Source organism: Molothrus ater, chromosome 7 (genome assembly GCF_012460135.2).
Source record: "Molothrus ater isolate BHLD 08-10-18 breed brown headed cowbird chromosome 7, BPBGC_Mater_1.1, whole genome shotgun sequence".
Lineage (NCBI taxonomy): Eukaryota > Metazoa > Chordata > Aves > Passeriformes > Icteridae > Molothrus > Molothrus ater.
In genome coordinates this window covers 2,210,171-2,234,286 of record NC_050484.2, presented here as the reverse complement: position 1 = coordinate 2,234,286, position 24,116 = coordinate 2,210,171, and the positions used below count along the sequence as shown (strand labels likewise).

The following is a 24,116-nucleotide window of genomic DNA, read 5'->3' as shown; positions in this document are numbered from 1 at the left end:
CCTTACACTCTTCCTTTTGACAGCTCCATATCTCAGGCCCTCAGACCCTGCCCATTCTCTTTTTCCCTCCCTTATCACCCCTTTCCTTTGACTTTCATTAATAAACAGTTTGGCTCTACTGCCCAGGGCTCCTGCCCCCAGCTGCAATGCATGGTGCATGGCCATGGTGTGGGCAAACACCAGGCTGAGCTTCTAGAGAAATATTTACCTTGCTCTCTGCTGTCCTGGGGCCCAGGGAGACATCGTGGCCTCTGTGATGCCAGCTGGGGACTGGGGCTCTCAGACAGTACCAGATGTCACCTCTCCCAGCTGGCTCAGGACAGGAGCCCCCTTCTGCTGCAGGCTGTGTCTCACAGGCCTCTGTCCTGGCTGACATTTGGGAACACAGCAGGCAGGAAGGGAAAGGGAAAAGAGGCAAACAATAAATGCCCTCTGCTCTCCTCCTCTTGCCCCTCCATACGTGCATCTTACCCTGCTGCAAGGAGCACCACAGCTCTTCCTGCCCTTTCCCACATGGAGCTGAGCCTACAGCTGCACAAACATCCCCAAACCCAAGCACACCACAGGATTCTCAGAGCTGTCCTGTGCAGGGCCAGGACTTCAGTGATCCTTCCAACTCAGGATATTCTATGATTTTGTCCAAAGACTTTCCTTGTCGCAGACATCTTTTATGGAAAATCCTTTCCTTAGGATTTTTCCTCCTGAGAAGCTGAGAGGCCTCAGGAACAAAATGTAAACAATGGTTATCTGCTGCTGTGGAATGCAACAGGTGCATCTGTGATTGGCCCATGTTAGATGTTTCTAATTAATGGCCAATCACAGTCAGTTGGCTTGGACGGAGAGTCCAAGACAGAGCCTTTGTTATCATTCTTTGCTATTCTATTCTTAGCCAGCCTTCTGATGAAATCCTTTCTTCTATTCTTTTAGTATAGTTTTAATGTAATACATATCATAAAATAATAAACCAGCCTTCTGAACATGGAGTCAGATCCTCATCTCTTCCCTCAACCTGAGACTCCTGTGAGCCCTGTCACATTTCCTCACACCTTCCTTGGCCTCATCCAGCTCTTGGGGACTGATCTGCCCCATGGGACCGTGCTCCCTCCAGATGTGCAAACCAGAGCATAAATGCACAGCTGCCCTTTCTTACCACCATGGCTCAGGGCAGGCTGCAGATGCTGGGGTGATGAACAGAGGCATCTCCCTTGCTGCAGAAGGGAGTTTTTCTTCAGCCAGGCTCCCTGGCCAGCATGGTGTGTCAGCAATCAATGCCACGAGGCCCAGGGGAAGACAGGCAGCAGCTCCATGAGGATGGGCATAAATTATGGATGTGCCAGGAGCAGAGCACCTCCCTCCACAGAAATGATGGCTTGTGCTTCACAGGCCTCACAGACACAATGCTGAAGAAACCCACGCTGTGCTCACTGAAACACAGCCCTGGTGACACAGCCAGCAGGGCTGCAGGGAAGCTCGTGGTGCTGTGCAGATGCATGGCAAGGAAGAGGAGAAACCCATCAGGGCAGGGATGGTCACAGAATGGTTGCCTGCACATCCAGGACCTGGCTCGAGGAGGAAGCCTGGCAGTGGGCAGGCTGTGCTCAGCATCTGGAGTCAGCTGGAAGGCACCAAGCTGCAGCCCCAGGGATGCTCTGGTGCCATCCTTCCATCCCCCTCAGCACAGGTGGTGCTGCCCAGAGCCAACTCCTCTGAAGGAACAGGGAGGAGAAAGCAGAGTAGGGCACAGAAACCATAAAAGATCAAACGCTCCCAGCGTATCTCCAACAAAAATTCAGAAACGTTACAAAACTGCCTTGTTTTGCTAAGAAAAAGCAGGTGTCAGGTAGGAGTGGGAATGTTGGACAATTCAGTATTCAGAACAAAGAAACCTGTGTTTTTTCTAGTTTCCAGGTTGAAAAACAGTGCAGGGGAAAAGAATCAGCTCATTTGTCTTAAAAGGTGTTTTCTATTACATACTAGAAACTACATACAGACACTTTATAAATACACATACTTTATATTTCAATATATCTACATGCAACTTTATATGCATACATGTTATATATTACTATAATATATAAATATTGTACTTTTTTTTTTTTTTTAATACACTTACCCTTCTCTGTCAGATTTCTCAATCCCTTTCAAACATCCATGGCAGGAGCTAACAGGTGGACTTTGTGCATGCCAAAGGCTCCAGGTGCTCCTCAGAATCCCTTCCAATCCAACCCATTCCATCTCAGGTCACCAGTGGAAAGGCCTGAGCTCCAATGCTGCAGGCCAGCAAACCCTGACGTGCTCCAGATTGGGAAGAGACACAACCAGCAAGGGAAACATCAGAGAGGAGCTCCAAAACCATTTATTGAAACAAAACCAAGAGGAATTCACACCAATCCAAAGCTGGGTGAGCAGGAGGAGGGATGAGCTTCGTCAGGTTTCTTAAAGGGTCACCGTGTTGCTGATCTTTACACAACCTTTTCATCCCATTCCACAGGATGCTGCTTTGGGATGGTAAGAGGTTGTTTTTTCCTTCCACTGGAGTGGCATAAAAATAAATCTGTCAACTCGTTTTATATACACACATATGGGCTGTGGGGTTTTTTTTCCTGTGGGAAAACATCATTCTTTCAGTACTTACAATTAGGTAGCATTATACTTATTTTCTTTATCTTATTGAAATTTTTGGTTTTTAACTGAAAACTTTGAGACTTGAAGTCTGAGGGTACCTAAGGCCAGCACCCAGAGAAAATCAGTTCAGCAGCCAATCTCAGCATGTCTTGTACAGTACAGCAAAGCCCAGGGTGTTTGCCACAGGAGCTCTAACCTGGATCGCAAACACAGGGAACACCTGGGACACAGGGAAAGCTGGGGTGGGGAAGGACCAGAGCAGCACAACAACACCACACAGGGCTCATTTTCCATATAAAACAGGCAACAAATCTGTACAACATGGCCACAGCCACAGGTACCTGGCAGGGATGGCAAGAAATTTAATACCAGAGGTGAAAACCTTTCTGTGTCTTTCTTTAGGACAGGTTTTCATGAGGCTGGTATCCATGCTGGATCATGCACGTAAATACCAAGCTTTGGTGAAGCTTTGGTTCCACTCATGGGATGACAACCACAGCTCAGCCTGCTCCAGCACCCTGGGAAATCTGTCCTCCGGCCCTGCTGCCTGCTGCTGTCCCTCCCCACGCCAGGGACACCCCAGCACAGGGAGCAGGATGGTGAGAAGTTGAGAAAATCCCCAGGTGAGCCAAAGCAACCAACATCAATGGCACCGTCAGGATGCGCCCAGCAGCGGGGAAGGTTTGTTTTCTGCAGCTTGAAGGCAGCTCCTTCCCCAGGGAAAAGTCCTGCTTTGTCCATTCCTGTCTCTCCTAGAGATAGAAGTCCCCCCTGGAGGTGTGAGGGGGATCTGGCAGCACTTCTGCCTGGGGCTGAGGCTGGCAGGGCAGTGCCAGGCTTCCCCCCAGCACTGGATGGTCTTGAGGCAGTCCCACGGGAGAGCTGGGCAAACCAGAGCCGCTGTGGGGCTAGGAGAGAGAGAGAACAGTGGTGAGGAGCTTTGCAGGGGGTTATTAGCACTGCCTGCACAGAGCCCCAGCACAGAAAACACTGAGACCCAGAGGGAGCAAGGCCCTTACCCTGTGCCTGCCCTCCTGGCTCCGCGCAGAGCCACGTGTCCCATAGGAATTCAGTGTCTCCAGAGGGCTGCTGATGCTCCCAAAGTGCCCTGCAGCTGAGCTGGGAGAGGAGTGCTGGGGCACAGAAAGAACAGAGCCCAGCTGCTTTTCGGGAACCAGCTGGTAGAAAGGGGGAAGAAACCTGGGGTATGGAGCCATCTCTTCCCAGGAGGAGTCCCCAGTACTGGCAGCATCCAGGCTGCACAATCCATCCAGGTTAAACGGCTGTGGGGGCAGGCCAGGCCCGGGGCCCTGGCAGCCCTGGGGCTGGGAGATCCCGTCTCTGCTGAAGCCATGAAGGCCAGGCTGAGCTGAAGCCCGCAGCAGAGGGCAGACCCAGTCCTGCCAAGGGCTGGGGTGTGGAGAAGAGCTGGGGCAGGGGCCACACACCCCGTTCATCAGCAAGTGATGGTGCCTGGGCTGGCTGGGTGGTGCCACGTGGTCCTGGCACTGGCTGGGCAGGGGGAAGGACTGCTGGACATCCTCTTGGAGGGGCTGCACGACTGAGAAGTCTCCCTGCAGCTGCTGGGCCCCGGGTGGCTCCTGCAGGCAGGGAGCTCCCGGGGCTGAGCTGGGGGTCCTGTGCCATGGGGTACCCTGCACTAGCTGGAAGGAGTGGAGCACAGTCTCCTCCCCAGCTGGTCTCCACTGGGAGCCACTAGACAGCTCTTCCTGCTCAGCCAGCTGTGGGAGCAGCCCTGGCACAGCACTGAGGGGCTGCTCCCACAGCAGTGTGAGGGGTTGGGCCAGGGCAGAGTGAGGCTGCCCTGGATGCTGTGCCAGGTGGCAGCCCGAGTCCTCGTTCTCCATGTGGCACGGAGCAGGGCCTCCCTGCAGGCTGGGGGGCCTGTCTGGCATGGGACAGACCTGCTGCCCTCCCTCATGCCCATCCACTGGAGGCCTGGGGACATAGGAGAGAATCTGGTTGCTGGCCAGGCTGTTATTCAGGGATGGGGACTGGTCTGGGTCCGTACTGACCATCACCATTTTCTCATCCAGCAGCAGGAGCTCCAAGTCCCCAGCCTTCAAGCTCAGGCCCTCCAGAGCACTGAAGAGCTCGTTGGAACAGCTCTGGTCACTCTTAATTGAGAGCAAGTCCATGGTGGCCAAGAGAGGGTCCTCCTGCTGCAAATCCAGCAGCTTCTCTTGGAGGCTGTTGCCCCTTGAAGAAGCTGGAGCTGTGCCCATACTCCAGGCATCCCCTCCTGCACCTGGCAAGGACACACCCTTGAGCTGGAAAGTGCTGCTGAAAGGGTTTGGAATGGGAGCTGAGTGGGAGGCATACACCGCCTTGTCCTGCTGCATCACAGCACCCAGCAGAGACCTGGGGTCAATGCCATTCTTCTGGGAGCGCCCTACATGGCTGCAGGAGGGCTTCTTGGACTTGCTGAGTTTCCCTTTGCTCTGGAAAAGGTCAGGGAAGCCTGGGAGAGGATGAGTACTTTGGTATAGAAGTGCCTCTCCTGTAGCAAAGGTGAAGGGAAGATGCATGGACCGCTTCCGAAGGTGCTCTCCTCCTTCTTCATCTCTGCAGGGCAGGAAGAGGACACTGTGGCTGACACGTGCACAAACCCACCCCACAAGTGTGTCGCAGACATCTTTTGTGAAAATCCTTTTCTTTAGGATTTTTCCTTCTGAGAAGCTAAGAGGCCTCAGAAACAAAATGTAAACAATGGTTATCTGCTGCTGTGGAATGCAACAGGTGGATCCGTGATTGGTCTCGTGTGGATGTTTGGATTTAGTGACCAGTCATGGCAGAGCTGGCTCTCTCTCTCTCTGTCTGAGCCAGCTGCCTTTGTTATCACTCCTTTCCATTCCATTCTTAGCTTAGCTAGCCTTCTGAGATGAAATTTTTCCTTCTATTCTTTTTAGTATAGTTTTAATGTAATATATATATCATAAAATAATAAATCAAGCCTTCTGAACATGGAGTCAATATTCTCGTCTCTTCCCTCACCTGAAAACCCCTGTGAACACCGTCACACAAGTGCTTCTGCAATGGGCAGTTGTGATCCCTGCAAGCAAAAGCCCCTTTGCTCCAGCCAGCATGCATTCACACACACACACAGAGAAAAACCAAACATCTGCAGCATAACCAAGCATCACCCCTGTTGAGGGGTGGCCTTGCAGATGGGGATGCGGCTGAACAGCACCATGCACAGAATCCCACAGCTGCAGCAACAAAGGCGCAAGCAGCAAGGACAAACCCAACACGCTGCCCTGCTCAGGACATCCCAGAGCCAGCCCAGCACGTACACGAGGGGTCTCTGTGTGACCACGATGTACTCGGGTTTGCCGTTCTTGTAGACCAGCCGGGCGTTGGCCTGCACCCACTTCCAGCGCTTGTCCTTGGTCAGCAGCCGGAACACGGTCAGCCCGCTCTCGCCCGTCTGCATCACTGCCGGAGGAAGCACCACTGCTGCCACCACGGCACGCTGCCCTTCCCAGCTGGAAACAGCAGCAGCGTGGCTGGCAGGCACAGGGGACTGTCGCAGACATCTTTTATGGAAAATCCTTTCCTTAGGATTTTTCCTCCTGAGAAGCTGAGAGGCCTCAGGAACAAAATGTAAACAATGATTATCTGCTGCTGTGGAATGCAACAGGTGCATCTGTGATTGGCCCATGTTGGTTGTTTCTAATTAATGGCCAATCACAGTGAGCTGGCTTGGACAGAGAGTCTGAGCCACAAGCCTTTGTTATCATTCTTTGCTATTCTATTCTTAGCTAGCCTTCTGATGAAATCCTTTCTTCTATTCTTTTAGTATAGTTTTAATATAATATATATTATAAAATAATAAATCAAGCCTTCTGAAAGATGGAGTCAGATCCTCGTCTCTTCCCTCATCCTAAGACTCCTGTGAGCATGGTCACAGGGGACAGCTGAACACCCCTCGCTGCACTCCACACCGAGCTCCCTGCAGCGACAGGAGCAGCACAGCAAAGCATCCTGTGGGGAAAGAGCCACTGGGCTTGACAGAGCAGCCAACAGAGCTGCCCCAGTCCCAGCCCACTCATCAGCGCACAAGGGACCAGGGAGGGGACTCTTACTCCTGACATGGTTCTCAGCACAGTACAGCATGTCAGCAGCGTGGACAAACTGGTACCCCGTGCCACACATACGCAACTCTGCTTCGGTGTAGCCCAGGATGATCTTCCCCCTTTGAGACACAGAGAGCACACTGAGCTCATGGGCAAGGCTGGGAGGGATGTCAGGAATGGAGCACTGAAAGCTCTGCTGCTTACTTGGCATCACACGCCAAGGGGGTGAAGTCCAGCTTGTGCTTGGTCCTGAAGATCATGTTCTTGGTTCGGATCTGCAGGATGGACGGCGGCTGCAGGGGCGTGGAGATGGCAAACAGAGCGAGCTGGGGCGGCAGGACAGAGCCATCTTCAGACCTTTCATTCTGCCCATGAAGGAATTTCAGCCTGCCTTGAAGGTTCAAAGCCTGGGAAGAGAAGAAAAGCTCCGTGTCATGCAGAAAAGTGAGAAGGAAGAGAGCTACATGGAAAGGAAGATGTCTGTCTACAGAGTTGGTGTGAACAGAATCATCAAATCACAGCATGATTTGGGTTTGGAGTGACCTTAAGGATCATCTTGTTCCAATCCCCCTGCCATGGGCCAGGACACCTTCCACTATCCCAGGTTTCTCCAAGCCCCATCCAACTTGGCCTTGGACACTTCCAGGGATGGGGCAGCCACAGCTTCCCTGGGCACCCTGTGCTCTCAGTGCAGAGAGAAGGAGGGATGACCACCACCTACTTGATCTTAAGACACACTTTTAACAGAAAAACCAAAACACGGGAGAAAAGCACTTGATTGCTCAAGATTCAGCATTTCTGAGAGGAGAGGAACAAAACTCACAGGGAGAGGCTGTAGGTACAAGCCAAACCTATGAAAAACAGGGAAAGTCTCTTGCTGAGACAGGCAAATGCTGCACATGGCAGAAAGGAGTACGGGATCTTTCCAGGGGGTGGTTTCAGTGCTGGTGTGACCCTCTGTGGTGAGCCTGCCCCTCTCCTGCTGTGGAGGGTCTATACTCACCAGGAAGCCAGAGGAATTATCCAGGAGGCAGCGAAAGCGGCACACAAAGCTCCTCTCCAGGAAGGAGGAGTTTTCTGGGGGCAGCTGATCCGGCTTGTAGATGACAGCAGAAGAGCTAAGACTCTTCCCTGCTGTGGAAGAGAGGGCTTGAGAGAATTGAGTAAGGATTCACCCCAGCGAGGGCTGGAGGTGCCCAGCACTGGGCACTGCAGCAGTTTGCAGAGCACAGCAACAGAAACTGGGGGGAAAAGCCACAACACTGGAACGAAGCCGTGGCCTGAGCCACATGGGGGCAAGCGGTGACAGCGAGCTGGGGTCCCAGCATCCCTGGGGAGCCCTGGTGCCACCCAGGATGGCAGCCTGCCTTTACCTGCTGCAGAGGGCTCACCAGCGTCCAGGGCCCAGCGGAGGTTGCGCCTGAACTCCGGCTGGTCCTCGGTGTGGATCAGCTCGAAGACACTCTGGTGCATAACATCTGCCTGGAGGGGACACGCCACCTGTAAGCTCTGCAGCCTGTCCCCAGGGCCAGTTTTCATGTCCCACCTGGGAACAGCCCGTCATGGCCCCAGCTGGTTTTATCTTACCCAGTTTCCCTGGCGCTCAAATGGGTCCCTGGCTAAATGAGGTTGGAAACTTTCCCCCAGAACTGATGTTGGTGGGAACAGACAGCACATCTGGCTTTAAGGACTCCTTGCCCATGCTGGGCCTGACCTCCTCCCCTGAGAAGCTTAAAGAGCCAATACAGCTCACCTCTGACATCCCCATAAGTCAAAATCCTAGTGCTGACTTAAGAAACTAGATGAAAACATGGATTTGGGAACATAACAGCAGCAAGGCCACCCCATCCCTACACTATTCCCAAGAGAACAATGCCCTGGGACTTGCTCCCTGTGCCCAGGTGGACAGGTGCCATCTACCCCAGATGTTGGGGACAGGCAGCTGTGTGTGGGTGACACCAAAGCACAGTAGCTGAAGCACTGCAGGTAAGTCCCACTTCCCTGTAAATATGATCTAGTGTCCTCCAGGTAACCTGGGTGCCCAAAGTGCTGGAGCCCTGTGGGATTTACCAGGATTTGAGTGGGAGTCCCAGGCAAACTGGGCAAGGAACCCCAGACATCTCCCCTTGGCCATGAACCCCACGAAGGCCCATCAGCATGGCTGCTGGAAAGTATCTATGAGCTGATGAAGTCCCTTGTCACCTACCAGTGACCACGTCTGGCAATACGGGGTCCAAATTCCCAAGGAAAAGCCCCAGACAAGTCCCTGAGAGCCTGAGATCCCTGCAGAGCCTCCTCCCTACAGGGAACTTGGGGCTATTCACCACCACCAAGGAAAAGCTGGCTCTCCACAGCAAGTCAGAGTCCCACCAACCTGGTGAAATCCCAGATAGTCCTGGATTGTATGCGAAGAGTAAAATATCAGCCCTTCTGATGTCACCACCAGCACAAAGCCATTGAGTGCCTGTAGGAGAGAGGAGATCAGCAGCTACAGGCCACAACCACTTCACTTCTACAGCAGGACACCCAAAGCCTGGCTAGCAGGCAGCTGAGCCACCACAGATGGCCTCTCTGAGCTCATGCAGCTCTTCCACATAGCTGCCTGGGAATATCCTAATCCAGACTGATGGAAACTTGTGCTTCCATCCTGGGAGCATTGACTCAGGCTCAGCTTTGGACATTTATCCTCATCCTGTGCAGGGAGCAGATAAAAGCCTCTGAACTTCTTGCAGTATCAAAGTGGACACCATCAGGAACAGGTCCATTCACAGCCTTGAGGGCCTTGGCAGTCGTGTGTGGCCATCCCAGATTCTAGAGGAGAGGCCTGGAGAAGGACCATGGAATGCCTGGACTGTCTGTGGGCAAGGAGCAAGGCCAAGGAAGGTGTTGTCTCTGCTGCCCATTCCCTCCTCAAGGTGGCCAATGCTGAAAAGGCCTTAACCAGTGGAAATGGGAAGGCCAAAAGCTAAAGCGTAAGGGTTTGGATTTGAAATTGCAGCAAAAACGATCTTGATTTCTGAAAAGCCAGTTTTTTCCAAAGCAGAAGGGAATTCAGGCTGAGTCTGGTGCCCGAACTTGGGGGAAAACTACAAAATCCTTGGGTGACCCCAGACCACCCTTTCCTTTCTGCCAATACATCGCAGAATCATTTACGTTGGAGAATCCCTCTAAGATCACCACCTCCAAGATCACTTCTTCTGGAACACTGCCTGGTTCATGCAGACCCCACATCCCTTAGGCTGAATGCTGTGCTCTGTTTTCACAAAATAAATACCCAAAGCTGTTGTGCCTGTGTGGATTTGAAGCCCCAAGCCCTCCCCACAGAGAAGAGCAAATGCAGCCATCAATCTGAAGTTTCCATTGCATTTTTAATGTTGCACACTTAGACATTTCACAGTTCACTGGCCCTTCCATCCACCCCTCAAGCTCCAGGATTGCAAAGTCAATATTCAAGGGAGCACCAGGCTTCCTGGCAGGAATAGGCTGAGCTGATCAGAGCCTCTGTCTTACTCAAGAGGGGCTCATTGCTACCAGTTTCATAAATTGGGGAAGTAATTTAGGTGTTTTCCCTGAGCTAAAAACCCCACAGCAGGACAGAACACATGAGAAGGGACCAGGGTGCTGGATGACAGTGTCCTTTACTGGTGCGGAAGACTAGAAGGGGCAGAGGAGCTTCCCTACCAGTTTGGGATGCAACTCTTTTGCAGGAGCCCACAGGCAGGACACTGCTGACACAGGCACTGACAGGATCCAGGGAAGCACCCTCAAGTGCCACAGGCACAGCACCAACCTTACAAGCCTCTGTGCACAGAGCCCAGGGCATTGGAGACCTTGTCATGCCCCTGCCAGGGCTCAGAATAGCCCCACAGCTGAACTCCCTGAGCCCAGCTTGCTCTGTCTCAGTGTCCCCAACTCTGAAAATCCTGAGTCACCCAGCAGACACCTTCCAGCCCATGAGCCAAGGCAGTGACACCCCATGAAAATCATTGGTTTGTCTTCCCAGAAGCTGAGGAGCTTTCACTGCCCTGACACCACCACGTGGCCACCCCTCCCTAAGGGGAACAGATCCTCATGGGGACACTGTCAGTACGAAGCAGGACCTCTCTGGAAGGCAGGGCTCCTGCAGTTTGGGCCCTGTGGCTTTTCAGAGCCAAAACCATCCTGTACCACTGACCTGGCAGGGAAGCCACAGTAGCCAGCCCTGGCCTGCTTCCCCCACTTCATAATGTACAGACATCAGCATTAATTAGGGCCTGGCATGGAGTCCCAGCCAAGTCCAGCTATTGTTGCTGCCAACTCCTGTTCCATTGTCCAGGTCAGAGTTTCTCCCCCCTCTCCTTCCCTTTATTCCAGGCACAAATGCTCTCTCTATTTACTGGGGTTGATCTCAGTGTGTGGGAATCTGCTGCAGAGGTTAATTAGTGCTGCCAAATGCACTTTAACCCTTTGAGCAGCTTCAGAGGAAGAAAGGGGAAGAATCAGAGCAGACCAAGAAACAAAGGAAGTTTGGCCATCAGAGGTGACAGAACAGGTGGAAGTATGTTTATAAGTATGGAGGACTGTTTCCTTGGGGGGGTACAGAGACAGATTCTGAGCTCCTCCCACACCCAGGGTCCCATAGGTAGACCCTGAGAGAGCTCCACCATCTGCTTTTCAGATGCAGTTTGGTACCTCCAAAAGGATGGCACCCAACTGTGGGAGGAGCTGATGAGCAGCACATCAGCCCCCAGCAAGCCCTGCTGAGCACTTTTGTTAAATCCTGAGGGAAAACCCTCAGGTTTCTGGTTATTAACCAGGCTGGCTTTAGCACTTCTCCCACCAGGCACAGAGATCCTCAGCTCTCAGGGCAGGACAGTAATTACACTTTGTGCTGAGTGAGCGCTTGGACGGGAGCTGAGGCTGCCCAGCACGCTCAGCCCGTGCTGGAGGACAGCCAGGAGGGCAGGGGACAGTGCCACAGCCCGTGCCAGGTGCCAGGCAGGGGATGGCAGACCTGTGTCCTTGCAGGACCTCGTGCTGCCAGAGCGTGACCTCTTCCCATTCTCTGGGCACAGTCTGGGGACCTCCTGGCACCTCTGAACAAACCATGGCAGCTGCAGCACCACCAGCCTTGTCTCCAGCATCACCAAAAAAGTGCACTAGGGAAAACCAGAGCTCCTGGGATACACCCACCTACCCTGTGTTTAAGGGATGAGCACACGGCCCATCAGCACCTGTCTGTATCACACATCACCTCCTAAAAATCAGGGGAGACTCCCATGATGTTTTCTTCCCTGTTTTCATCAGTGTTTGGTCAAAAGTCTCGAGTCAGGATCAGTGTGCCCATGGTGAAAACTGCACTCAAGCACCTTGCTCAGCTTGGTTCTCACTTTGTACCTTTGACACACTTAGACACGAAGACAGAGAAGCAGAAAATACAAATCGCCATGCTCAGAAATCCAGCAAGATGTTCCTTACATATGGACTATTTTAAAATGGCAACTTTTTCCAGGAATAATGGGAAAAGCAGGGAAGAAGCAACAGTTTCTGCCCTAGGGACCTTTGGAGGTCTTAAACTTCTGCCCGGTGAGAAGCACAGTGAGCTACACCGTATGAAATGACAAATCACCTGCCATGAGTGAAAGAACAGCCTGGTTCTGGAGTACAACTCAAAGGAGCTGGGAGAGGGACAAGAGGAAGATCCTGTGAAGGCATTTGTGAGGAGCACTAACCTGTAGGAGCAGCTCACCCTCTGGAACTGCTGCTGAGCCCAGAGCTGGTCCAGTGCCACAGGTTCCATCCCTCTGGGCTTCCTTGGCACCAGGACTCTTCAGAGCAACTGCACCAAGAAAAGGGAAGGAAGGGACATCAGTGCTTCAGGAACACACTGCCACAACAGCTGGAATGCTGCAAGCTGGACAGTGCTGGGAAGGCAACATGCAGTCACAGCCCTTTGCTTCACCTCTCACAAGAGTTGACTTTAACAGGATGTTTCTTTCGCCACCTCTCAACTGTTTCGGTCTGGGGTTTTTTTCCTGCCCACTCCTTTTGTCCCCCTTTTAACATCCTCTAAGTAAACAGCAGTTAAAGCCAGGTAGGCATCAGTATCATAGAATTATGGAATCATTAAAGCTGGGGAAAGATCATGGAGCCCAACCATTCCCCAGCACTGCCCAGACCACCACCAAACCATGTGCCCAAGCGCAACATCGACAGGCCTTCTGAACACTTCCCAGGACAGTGCATCCACCACTGCCCTGGGCAGCCTGGTTTAATGCCTGACTTCTTTTGTGAGGAAATTTTTCCGAATACCCTGGCACAGCTTGAGGCCATTTCCTCTTGTCCTGTTCCTTGGTCCCTAGGAGCAGAGCCCAGCCCTCACCTGCCAGGGAGTTGTGGAGAACAAGAAGGTCCCTTCTGAGTTTCCTTTTCTCCAGGCTGACCCCCTTTCCCAGCTCCCTCAACTGTTCCTCATCCGATTTGTGCTCCAGACCCTTCCCCAGCTCTGTTCCTTTCACTAGACATGCTCCAGCCCCTCGATGTCTTTCACACTGTGAGGGGCCAAAATTGAACACAGGATTCAAGATGTGGCCTCAGCAATGCTCAGCACAGGGGACAGTCACTGCCCTGGCCTTGTGGCCATAGCATGGCCTTCCTGACCACCTGGGCACATGCTGGCAGCAGCAGCAGAAGTCTGCCCTACACAGGAGGCATTGCAGCAAATCCCAGGATCAGGAATGTGCCGTTTTGAAGGACACAGCTCAGTGAATGTCTCGCTACAGTTCAGCAACCCAGTGGGTTTACTCAACCAAATTAAGGCAAGCCACAGCTCACAGTGGGAGAAAAACAACACAGAAAACACACGGATGCAGACACAGACACCCGAGATCCAATAGTGGTCCATGCACAATCCACACGCATGGGGGAATCTGTCACTCAGCTGAACTGAAGGATGTGCCCCTAAATTTTGTTCTGCACTCCCCAAGAGAACGGTTCCTGGGGATATTTGGGTGTGGATAAAAACTGAAGGGTAAGATGGCAACAAGCCTGTGCATGACAGGCCCATCCAAAGGAGCTCACAGGAAAGCTGGGAAGCCTCTTGCCAGCACCACGAGGACAGAGGACAGCATTTGGCTGCTGGTAAACCTGCTGCTCCCACTGGGATCTGGGAGGAAAGATGTGAAATGCCAGCTGCAGCACCACTGTGGCCTGCCAGCTCACAGAGGGAGCAAGAGCTCTCTTGGATCTGCCTTTGCCAGCTCCCGGACAGGAGGAGGGCTGCCATGCTCAAAGGCCATGGGAGCAACAAGTGGACTCTGGAAGCAATAGGACAGCAAGTCAGCAGGCAACAGCCATCAGCACATAAACAAAGCCAGGCTCTGTAACAGGCTCTGCTCTCCCTAGGCTTTGCTAAAGCAGCTGCTGAAACTCAGCTCCTCCATCTGCACAGAGCTGATCCTGAAGGATCTCAGATGCTGCAAAAGGCAGATGTTCCAGAGTCAGGCTCTGGGGACAAAGTTCTTCCACCAGGCACAGGACCATCCCAAAGATCGACTTTGCTCTGTAACCAAAGGCAAAGCACAGCCCAGTTCTAATACTTACAGAAAAACACCTGACACAGCAGCAATCCCCCTGCTTCTGGGAGCTCTGGAGAACTCCTCCAGCTTAGCCTGCCCAGACTATTTCAGGAGCTGGCCAGGGATGGGCTGAGACCAGGACTGAGGTTACAGCAGTGTTTGTACAACTGTGGGTCGGGCCTAAGCCAGCTGTGGGGTGGACACACACCCAGACTGCTGTGCCCTCACCCTCTCCCAACACCAGGGTCCCCTTTCCAGACTGGAGCACACATAAAACCCCAGGGAGGGACAGGCCATTGGGGTGAGAGAGGCCACAACACCCAGGCAGGGCCCTGTGGTGTGGAAGGAGCAGGTTTGTGCCAGCAGCCTTCCAGCAACTTGCTTTTCTGATCGCTGGGAGCTATGAATTATTAAAGGTCTCCAGTCCTCCTCTGTGAGCTCCCAGCCTGCTGTGCTGGAGGTGAGAGATAAAAATAAACCTGGCTGACAGGAGAGCAGCTAAAGGTGCTGCCCTCTGCTCAGGGCTCTGGTTTTAATGGCTCGATATCATCCCTGCAAACGGAAATCTTCATCTGAACCACTGCCTAAAACCAGGCTTTGCTATCAGCATCTGGGCTGTGGGGCCAGAGGAGACACACTAACAGCAGAGGACAGCCTGCTGTCCTCTGTGGGGATGTCTGCCACTGTTGAAGATTGCAATGCAAGATGTTTTCCATTGCCATCTGTACGGCAGATTACCTTTGTCAAGTGGGCAGTTTGCCTTTGAGTGACCACATTCACACCTCCCTCGGGAGGGGACATTGCTGATAACAGACTATTGAATGTCCCTGCATGGCTGATAAGAACTGTAACATCCCATTGGGAGATGCTCCGCCCAGAGGGAGGAGCCAAGCATTGCTACCCGGATATAATCCAGAGGTTTTGGAGACACCAGCACGGCTTTCTCCACGGGATTCCCCAGAGGAACAGCAGCTGCCTCTCCTTCCACTGGATCTTCAGAGGAAGAATCCATCCTTCTCTACAGGACCCCCTTGCTCCAGCAGAACCAGCCCTGACACTGCAGGAGGGCTGCAGCCACATTTCCAATGGGACTGCCACCAACACCCTGACCCACAGGGTGTCAGGTTGGGTTCTGACTCTGTCAGTGTTGTTCTACTGTACTGCATTGTTTATTTTATCCTTTTATTTTTTTCCTTCCCCTATTAAAGAACTGTTATTTCTGCTCCCATATTTTTGCCTGAGAGCCCCTTAATTTCAAATTTATAGCAATTCAGAGGGGTGGGGAGAGTTTACCTTCTCCATTTCAGGGGAGGCTCCTGCCTTCCTTAGCAGACTCCTGCCTTTCCAAACCAAGACAGCCACCAAACAGGATCCAACCACCAGGGTGCGAGGGATAAATCAGAATTCCAGTGGAGGCTCCCCCATGAACTTCACCACCAAACAGCACCTTTTCTGCCCGAGCCAGCCAAGGATCCCCAAAGAGGACGGGCTCCTGGCTGTGGCCACAGCAGGCTGGCATCCCGCCCGGTGTCCCCCAGCTTTGTGTGTCCATAAATAGCCCCGTGCAGCCCCTGGGGTCAGCAATTCAGCAGAACTGTCACAGCACATCAGTCTGATGGAGCAGAAGGAACCGGGGAAGAACCGCCACATCCTCTCTGCTGCGTGCATCCTGCCTGGAGCTGGGACCAGGAAAGGCAGGATTCACGCCAGGCACAGGGCTCTCCTTCAACCAGGACAGCAAGATCAGGTGCAGCCTTTGCCTTGCTGCACAACTGGGGACAGGCACTTGCAGGGAAAAAAGAATAAAAAGGAGAGAAGTGGCTTTCCCTGAGCTCCCTCCCTCTGGCCACCAGTGTCACCTTTGTGTGGTATTCACATTCTTTGGAAAAATCCCTTTGCCCAGGATTTTTCTCCTAGGAAGCTGAGAAGACTCCGAGAAAAAAAAAAAATTATTTTATTGTCTTCTGTTTTGTTCATGTGGAATGTGTTTAGAGATCGTTTCATTAGATTCTGATGTGAATTGTTTTCATTCATTAGCTAACTAGTGCCAAGCTGTGTCAGGACTCTGGAAAGAGTCAGCAGTTTTCATTATTATCTTTTTAGCATTCCGTACGTATCCTTTCTGTATTCTTTAGTATAGTATAGTATTCTTGAATATAATACAGTATCATAAAATAATAAATTAGCTTTCTGAGAACACAGAGTCAGATTCATCATTCCTGCCTTCATCAGAACACCCCTCAAATACGACACCTTTGTTGCTGGAGGTGAGAAAGGTGAGAAGCTGGTCACCTGAAAGCAGCAAGGCTTGCACAACTCTCATGCTATTTCCTCCAAGAAACAGCTCCTGCCAGGCCCTGCAGGCTATTTGGCCACAAAGAGCTCCATCTCCAGGTGCTTCTGAGCCTGGGAATCTGTTTCATGTGGTGCTGCAGGGACACCTCGCTGCCTACAGAGCTTGCCAGTGAACTCCTGAACCTGCCAGGGCTTTGTAGACCTGGGAAATCTCTGCAGCACCAAGCAGGAATTAACATTTTTGAGAGGATATCCCCCAGGCCCCTTCCCTTCAGACAGCAAAAGCTCCTGGTGGGAGCAGGGCTTCCATCAGCCATTGACTGCAAAGGAGAAAAATGAAACAACTCTATCCCAAACCTGCTCCAGGTGTTGATGAAGGAGAAGGAAACCAAACTGCTTCCTGACTCTTCAAGAGCTGCAGGAGAGGGCTGGGCCATCTGCATAGCCACGGTCAGTCTGAGCAGACAGACAGTGGGGACAAAGGGGGACCAAGAAGGATTTTGGTAGTGGTGCTCCCTACAAACCTTCTGCCAAACACCCCAGAATGCACAAGCCACTCTGGGGGAAGGATTGACTGATTTCTTAACAAAACTGCCTTCTATCCACCTCTCTCTTTCTGTCATTTGTGCCAATCCCCTGAAGAACTGGTCTTACCTCACAGTAAAGTCTCTACTCCCACAAGTGCATCTCCAGATCTCCCTTTCCCATCCACTTCTCCAGCTTCTCCTTGCTCATGGGCAGAGGGACCTGCAGCTCTGCTGCTCACATCAAATAACCCCTCAACACTGCTTTTTCCTAAGTTTTATTGTTAGTAAGAGAGAAAATATTGGAAATTTAGAAAACATAATGTAAATGGTGAGGGAAGTGGGCACAGGTTTGCTGACACCAGGCCACAGAGCTATCTTTTCCCTGCCTTGCTGAACCATCGGCTGGGTTCTCATCAGTGCTGTTCAAATCCCGTTTTCCAGCCACTGGCAAATAGTTCCTGACTTTCCATTTGTTAATTCATAATGGATACCAGGGTTTTACTTAACTTCAGACCTGCCACAGTTCCCTGCTGGCAAAAATTTCATTAAACAGATGCATTATTTATCCCTGCCTGAATGGTGTGGATGCCCTGCTCTCCAAGAACCACACTCGTGGTTAATAATGGATGGCCTCTTAAAAGATCTCACTGCACTTCTAGAAGCAAGGAGGCCTTGGCTACATGTAGCTTTTGGTTGTGTCACTTGGGTCTCAAAGGGAGAAAAGCACGTGCAGGAGGTTAAACAAGGACAAAGATGACAAGGACCTGCCAGATTTTCCTTCTTCCTGCAGCATCACCAACTGTTTGAACCCTCCCTCTCCCAGTGCTCCTACCTCAGGAGCTTTAGTGTCCATCACAGAAGGGTTTGGGTTGGAAGGGACTTTAAACACCACCTGGTTCCACTCCCCTACTGTGGACAGGGACCCCTTCCACTAGAGCAGGAAGGATCATCCCAGCCCAAAGCCTCAGGCTGGAGTTTCTTCCCAGTCCTGCTCCCCTGCCAGCCCCCAGGAGCCCGCTGTGAGCCCCAGGGAGCCCCAACAGCTTCCCACCAGCTGCTTTCCTGAGAGTCAGGGGAAAACACTTGGCAAGGAAAGCACACCGTAGGAAAACTGCCTACCTAAGGAAGTCACAAGAATTCTCTGCCTTAAATTGCTCCTCCGAGGTCAGCTCGTTACCCAGGCAATTAAGAGAGCACAGTGATCACAGGACCAGGCTTTGTTTTTCTTAAACCAGCCCTCAGGCTTCGCTGCTACAGCTCTCTGCTGTGTTTGACAAACGGCTCAGGAGGAGGGAAGGCTCACAAGTGAAGGGATGAGCAGCGTTAGTCCCACACACCCCATCTCAAGCCCTCATCCCTAGGCAGAGGTTTCAGGGGCACACTCATATAGCCTATAATAATTATATAATTAAAAGCACTTTTCCAGCCTGACCTGACTGCAGCTCAGGCACTTTTTGGGCCACCAAAGCTCCAGCAATAACAATCTGGGTTCATATCGCAGTTCAAAGGGTGAGGCTGAGCCCAGAGGCTGCACATTGATCCTACAGCAGCCACCAATGATTTTAAGAGGACTCTGGGAAAATCCCTAAGCCCCCAACATCCCCAAGAGTGTTATCTTTTAAAGATACATGGGAGAGAAAAACTGCTTAAGTTCTGGATACACGACCTTAAGCTTCCATATGGAAGAGACCCATGCAGAGCTCAAACCCACACAGAGCCCAGAACAACTCTGACCCACAATCACAGACCGTGCAGCCAACAAGCCAAAAACTCTGTGAGGTGTTTCCCCCTCTCCTCCCAGCCAGTGATGCACCTGAGCTGCCCAGAGAGCCAGGCAGGATGCTGCACACAGGCAGAGGTGCATCTGCATCCCCGAGGATTCCCACTTCAAGGCAGGGTTAGCCCATTGCTATGGGGTTCAAACAGGCAGCTCCTGGCACCACGGACTGACCTCTTCCTACAGCTCATAAACCCTACAAGTGATTCAGAGCATCGAGAGAAATCCCACAGATGAATCACTGAACATCAGGCACAGGGCTGTGACAGGCATAGGGCACCCTGGGGACACCCAGGGACAAGTGAGTGCCCAGCAGGGGCTACACTCACACACCAGAAGGGCCAGTCTTGCTATAGGATGGGAAGCACAGCTCAGACGACCTTCCCAGCACTCTGCAGGAACAAACTGCTAGAGATGCTTCTCTAAAGTGAGCCCTTGACCACTGTGACATCTGCCAGCTGGCCTCCCACCAGGAGTTCAAGTGGCCCAAGATACACAGATGGCACCTGACAGACACACGACAAGGTGCCTTTGAGGCATCCTCTTTTTTTGGTAAGAAATCCTCTCACGGAGCAAGCCAGCAAACCTTCCCCTGGAGCACCTTTCCTGCTCTCCCCCTTTCCAGAGGGTGAAGGAGGTGAAAGAGACAGGGACCCCTCCTCCCCTCCCAGCAGCGTTTGCTGGGCCCTTGCTCCAGGAGGCGGAACAGGGAGGGATTAGAGGGGAGCAGCCCGGCCAGGCACCACCGGGATAAGCTGCTGGCACACAGCTGGCGTGACATGCTGTGCACCCCCTGGAGCGGTGACAGCAGCACATGGGCTGGGAGGGGACAGGGAGGTGCCCTGAGCACAGTCCCACCTCTACCAAACCCCACGAGCTGAAAGAGCCTCCAGCAGAGAAGGGAGGAAGGTCAAGGTAGTGAATGAGAATTAAAAATACTTGTGAACCAAGGCAGATAAGAAACAAGGCATTTGGGAGGACTGCTGTAGGGGAAGAAACCTGGATGGGAAAGGAGGACAGACAAGCCTTTAAATCAGCTGGCACTGATGTTTGGATAGGAGCCTCAGCTCGGAAGCAGCCTCAGCTCCTTTTGGCCCTTCTGGTCCAGGTGCTGGGTTCTGGTCAGTGCTGCTTCTCCAGCAGGATGGATGTCAGATGGGCTGGATATCCTGCTCCCTGGCAGGACACCTCTCCCAACGTCTCCATCCCTCCTGTGATCCCGCTCCCCTCCTAAGCTCACCTCTTCCATGGCAAGGAAGCACTTGTGTGAACCTGGGATTGCCAAGTCAGGCAATGGGGGAAGGGAGAGGTGCCTGGGAATCTCACAGAGGACTGCAGTGCTGCCCCATCACAAAGGGAGCCTCTTCCACCTGGCATGGATCAGGAGGAGACCTTGGCTGAGATCCCGCCTCCCCCAGAGCTACCGAACACAGCTGGCACTGAGCTGCTTCCTGCTTTGTTAAACTGGAGAGATCTGAGTGGGGAAAATGGGGTGGAATCAGCCCACAAACACACAGAGGATGCCCTTGCCTGCTGCTCTCCCAAAGCCCTGCAGAAAGCCAGCACCAGGCTGGCAGCAGAGCCACCAACAGAGCCCAACAGCCCGAGGGATGTTTTTGGGTCTGCTTGGGTAAATGACCCTGCTCAGCAAAAGCAGCGCTTGATGATCCTAAACCACTCCAGAGATTAAACAACACTGAGCAGCCTTAAATCCCCTGATTCCTGTCACTGAACTGCAGGCCTTGAGTGGTGCTCCCGTGCAGGCAGGAGGCAGCAGGGACAGCTCCCTTCAAACTATGGAAAGAATAAAAATCCTCATGTCCTCGGGAAAAACACATCCTTACAAAGCTCAAAGAGCTTTAAGCCCATTCAAACTTCCCCACATATCAGCTATGCATAAATCGAGATGGTGAAGTAACATTATGTGCTGTTAATTATTAAACCGATTAATAATTAATAAATCAATGATTATTTATTTATTCTGGCAGGGGATGGGCTGGCATACACCTGCTGGGTGAATTGCTGTCAGCAATCATGGGCAACACCTGAGACCTGCTCCAGCTGTTTCTCCTCACAATCCATGGCAGCACATCCCAGGTTTTGTCCTTGCTTTCCTGAAATGTTCTCTTAGGGATCACTCAAGCAGGGTGGATAGATAAATAAAGTCAGTTAAAATCAATTATTTTGTTGATAAGCTTGCCCAGAGTTCCATTTAAGGATTCTTTTTTAATTGGTATTAAGCATCACAAAGGACTCAGCTCGGTCTGCAATCTCCACTTGCATCTGAAAGGCTGAAGCTCTCCTCCTCCCCTGCCACACCTGCCTCAAAGCCATCCCACAGCCTCGGACAAACTGGAAATCGGTGTCATGGAATTAAACCAGGTGGAACGACGGGGGGGGGGGGAAGGACCCAAAACAAATGAGACAATCTCAGAACAGTAAATTCCCTGAAGAGCTGGTGCGGCAAGGCAAACAACTCTCCCAGGCCATTCCTTCCCCAGCCCACCCACTTGCCAGTGCTTAAAGTGGGGTTAAAAGGGAGTGGAAAGGCAGAGGGGGAAGTGCTGAATATATTCAATGAGAAATTGCGGTGAATCTATGGCTCGAAAACGCAGCATTTTCGAGCCACTGCTACTCCACCAGGAAAATCCAGTGATATCTCAATGTGCCCTCCTGAGGGCTCCTCTTAATCACAATTACAGGGCGGCAGAACGGCTCCCGAAAATAAAAGATTCCCAAAAAGAAAAGGCTCCCAGATGAGGGGGTAAAAAGATGAAATTCTAGGACAGGTAAAGAACAAAATACTCGGGGGAGAGAGGAAAACAAAATTCATGGGGGGCACGGCAAAATTCCAGAGGCGTAAAGACGGGAACGACACAAAATTCGAGGGGGTAAAATCCACCAGAATTTGAAGTGGAAAAAATAAATTAGGGTGGCAGGGAGCCCCAAAATCCAAGGGGGACGGGGAGAGGAGAAACCAACCCCAAAATTCGAGGGGAAAAAACCCAACCCAAAATTGCAGGAGAAGAGGGAAATCCCACAAAATTCGAGGCGGAAGGAGGGAATCAATTTCAATGGGAAACAAAAAAAACCCCAAACAAAAAACATTGACGCCGTTAAAGACACAAACATTCGAGGGCGGAAAACACACACAATTGAAGTGGGGGAAACCCGTCAAAATTCGAGGAGGGGAAAAAAAAATCCCACAAAATTCGAGGCGGGATCGACACGAAACTCCTGAAAGTCAGGAGGAACCCCCAAAATACTACGGGCGAAAAAAAAAAGCACGATTCTGGGAGGGAAAGAAAACAAGTTTTTGGTGAGGGAAACCCCATGAAACTGTAGGGGAAAAAAAAACCCCTCACCACTAGAAATTCTAAGTGAAAAATACTCTGTGGAGGAAAACAAAACCCACGAAGAATTTTGGAGAGAGACGGGGTGCAACAACATCCCGGCAGGGCTGACACAGCTGCAGGAGGAGGCAGCGGTGAGGGAGCAGGGACAGCACAGAGCTCCGGGCAGGAATTGCGGCAGGGGAAGCGGGGAAGGCGCCCATCCCTTACCGCCCAAGAAGCTCCTGGCGCGCAGGAAGCCGGCGCTGAGGCGGAGCACCGAGAGCTTGTCCAGCCCGGCCACCACGTCGGGCGGGAAGGGCAGCAGCCCCGCCAGCCGCTCCAGCTCCCGGTTCAGCCGCTCCCGGTGCCGCTTGGACGGGTTGGAGCCGCCGCCTTCGGCCGGGCCCGGCCGCGTCCTGCCGGGCACAGCCGCGTTACCGGGGACACCCCTCAGCCCTGCCCCGGCCCCCTCGGCCCCTTCGCCCTCACTCACGCCCGCGGCACCAGCTTCCTCCTCCTGCGGCCCGCGTACATGGCCGGGCCGGCAGCGCCCGAGCGCCGCTCCCTCAGGGAGAGAGGCAGGGGCAGCGGGAATGGGAGCGGGAACGGCCCGCCCCTGGCGAGGGGGGAGACGGGGGATGGACGGGGGTTTGGGGCTGCGAGGGGTCGATGTATGATGGAGCTGAGAAGGGATTTGGGGGCTGAAGGGGGAGTGGGAGCTGGCGGAGAGACAGGGTGATGGGCGGGAGGGATAGCGGGGGTTAACGAGGAGGTGAAGGGGGCTGAAGGAGGATGTGGGGCGTGGAGGGGCTGTGGGTGGGGATTTGGGGCGTTGAGGGGAGGTGCGGACTGGGCCGTGGGTGCCGATGGCTCGAACAATCCAGCTGGTGCTTGGCCAGCGATGCACAGAGCGCTTGCCAGGTGCAGAAGGGCGCACACCTGAGGCTTGCCGCTAAGGGAAGAGGCTGGTAAGAGGCAAATCCTGCCTTGTTGTGGAGTAAGTCTTAACTATGCCAATGTCCTCCCTCACTCCTGTCCCTAAGTCCGGGGACACTCACACACAAGCTGAAGGTATCCATCTCGAACAATCCAGCTGGTGCTTGCCCGGCGATGCACAGAGCGCCTGCCAGGTGCAGAAGGGCGCACACCTGAGGCTTGCGGCTAAGGGAAGAGGCTGATAGAGGCAAATCCTGCGATGTGGAGTAGGTCTTTATCATGCCAATGTCCTCCCTCACGTTATGGCTCAGCTGTGAGAACTCCTGTTCCCAAGTCCGGGGACACTCACACACAAGCTCAAGGTACCCATCCCGACTGATGGGCCATAATTAATTCAACTACAGCTCCCTTAGAGACAGCTGCAACATCTCAGAAGGTGTAAAGTGTCCCCAGGTGTCCCGCGACCCACAGTATTATCCAGTGTGAAGCTCCTCACCCTAGGGAGAGGTACAGGGGATGTTCTCACCTAGCCTCAGCAGAATATAAAACCCATGGATGTGGTGTTTGTTGGACTCTTTCCCTTCACCACTCGATGGATGTAGTCTGCAGTCACTTTCTCTCCACCCTCCTATATTTTCCCTCTCTCCCCCCCCCCCCACCCTCACGTTTGCTGTTAAATAAAAATCCATGCCATTGGCATTGGCATATGGTGCCCTTTACACCTTATTTTGGGCAAAGGCACCTCTGTAATAATTTTTAATAGTTGGATATTTAAAGCCATGTGTGTCAATGCCAAGTGCAACCCTGCCTGTGAGTCCCACAACCCCACAGGGCAGTTTAGGGGTGCAAAGGGGAGACACTGTCACACCTCTGCTGCTGTGCATGTCCACAGGAGCTGGGGACAGCGACAACGAGAGTGTCACACACCCAGCACCAGGACTTAGGCTTTTCCCAGTGCTTGCTCAGTC

General features: G+C 52.6%; 1 protein-coding gene across 1 annotated transcript; it reads right to left on the bottom strand.

Moving 5' to 3' along the window:
• Nucleotides 1–2,338: 2,338 nt before the first annotated feature.
• LOC118688818 (aryl hydrocarbon receptor-like) lies at nucleotides 2,339–22,786 on the bottom strand. Its single transcript, XM_036386700.2, has 11 exons — nucleotides 22,706–22,786; nucleotides 22,441–22,628; nucleotides 12,434–12,540; nucleotides 9,097–9,186; nucleotides 8,096–8,204; nucleotides 7,726–7,856; nucleotides 6,927–7,129; nucleotides 6,732–6,841; nucleotides 5,940–6,081; nucleotides 3,645–5,211; nucleotides 2,339–3,533 (listed from the first exon to the last, which is right to left on the bottom strand). The coding sequence occupies exons 1-11, from the start codon at nucleotides 22,744–22,746 to the stop codon at nucleotides 3,378–3,380; spliced, it is 2,844 nt and encodes a 947-aa protein (XP_036242593.1). The 5' UTR covers nucleotides 22,747–22,786; the 3' UTR covers nucleotides 2,339–3,377.
• Between the last annotated feature and the right edge of the window lie 1,330 nt (nucleotides 22,787–24,116).

What these genes read in the sequence shown, in the direction of transcription:
- LOC118688818 (XM_036386700.2), bottom strand. Translation starts at nt 22,746, where the DNA reads ATGTACGCGGGCCGCAGGAGGAGGAAGCTGGTGCCGCGGGC. An exon ending in ACTATCTGGGATTTCACCAG is followed by an intron (nt 8,205 to 9,096) that starts GTTGGTGGGACT and finishes TGTCCCCTCCAG; the next exon opens with GCAGATGTTATGCACCAGAG. An exon ending in ATAATTCCTCTGGCTTCCTG is followed by an intron (nt 7,130 to 7,725) that starts GTGAGTATAGAC and finishes TTCTCTTCCCAG; the next exon opens with GCTTTGAACCTTCAAGGCAG.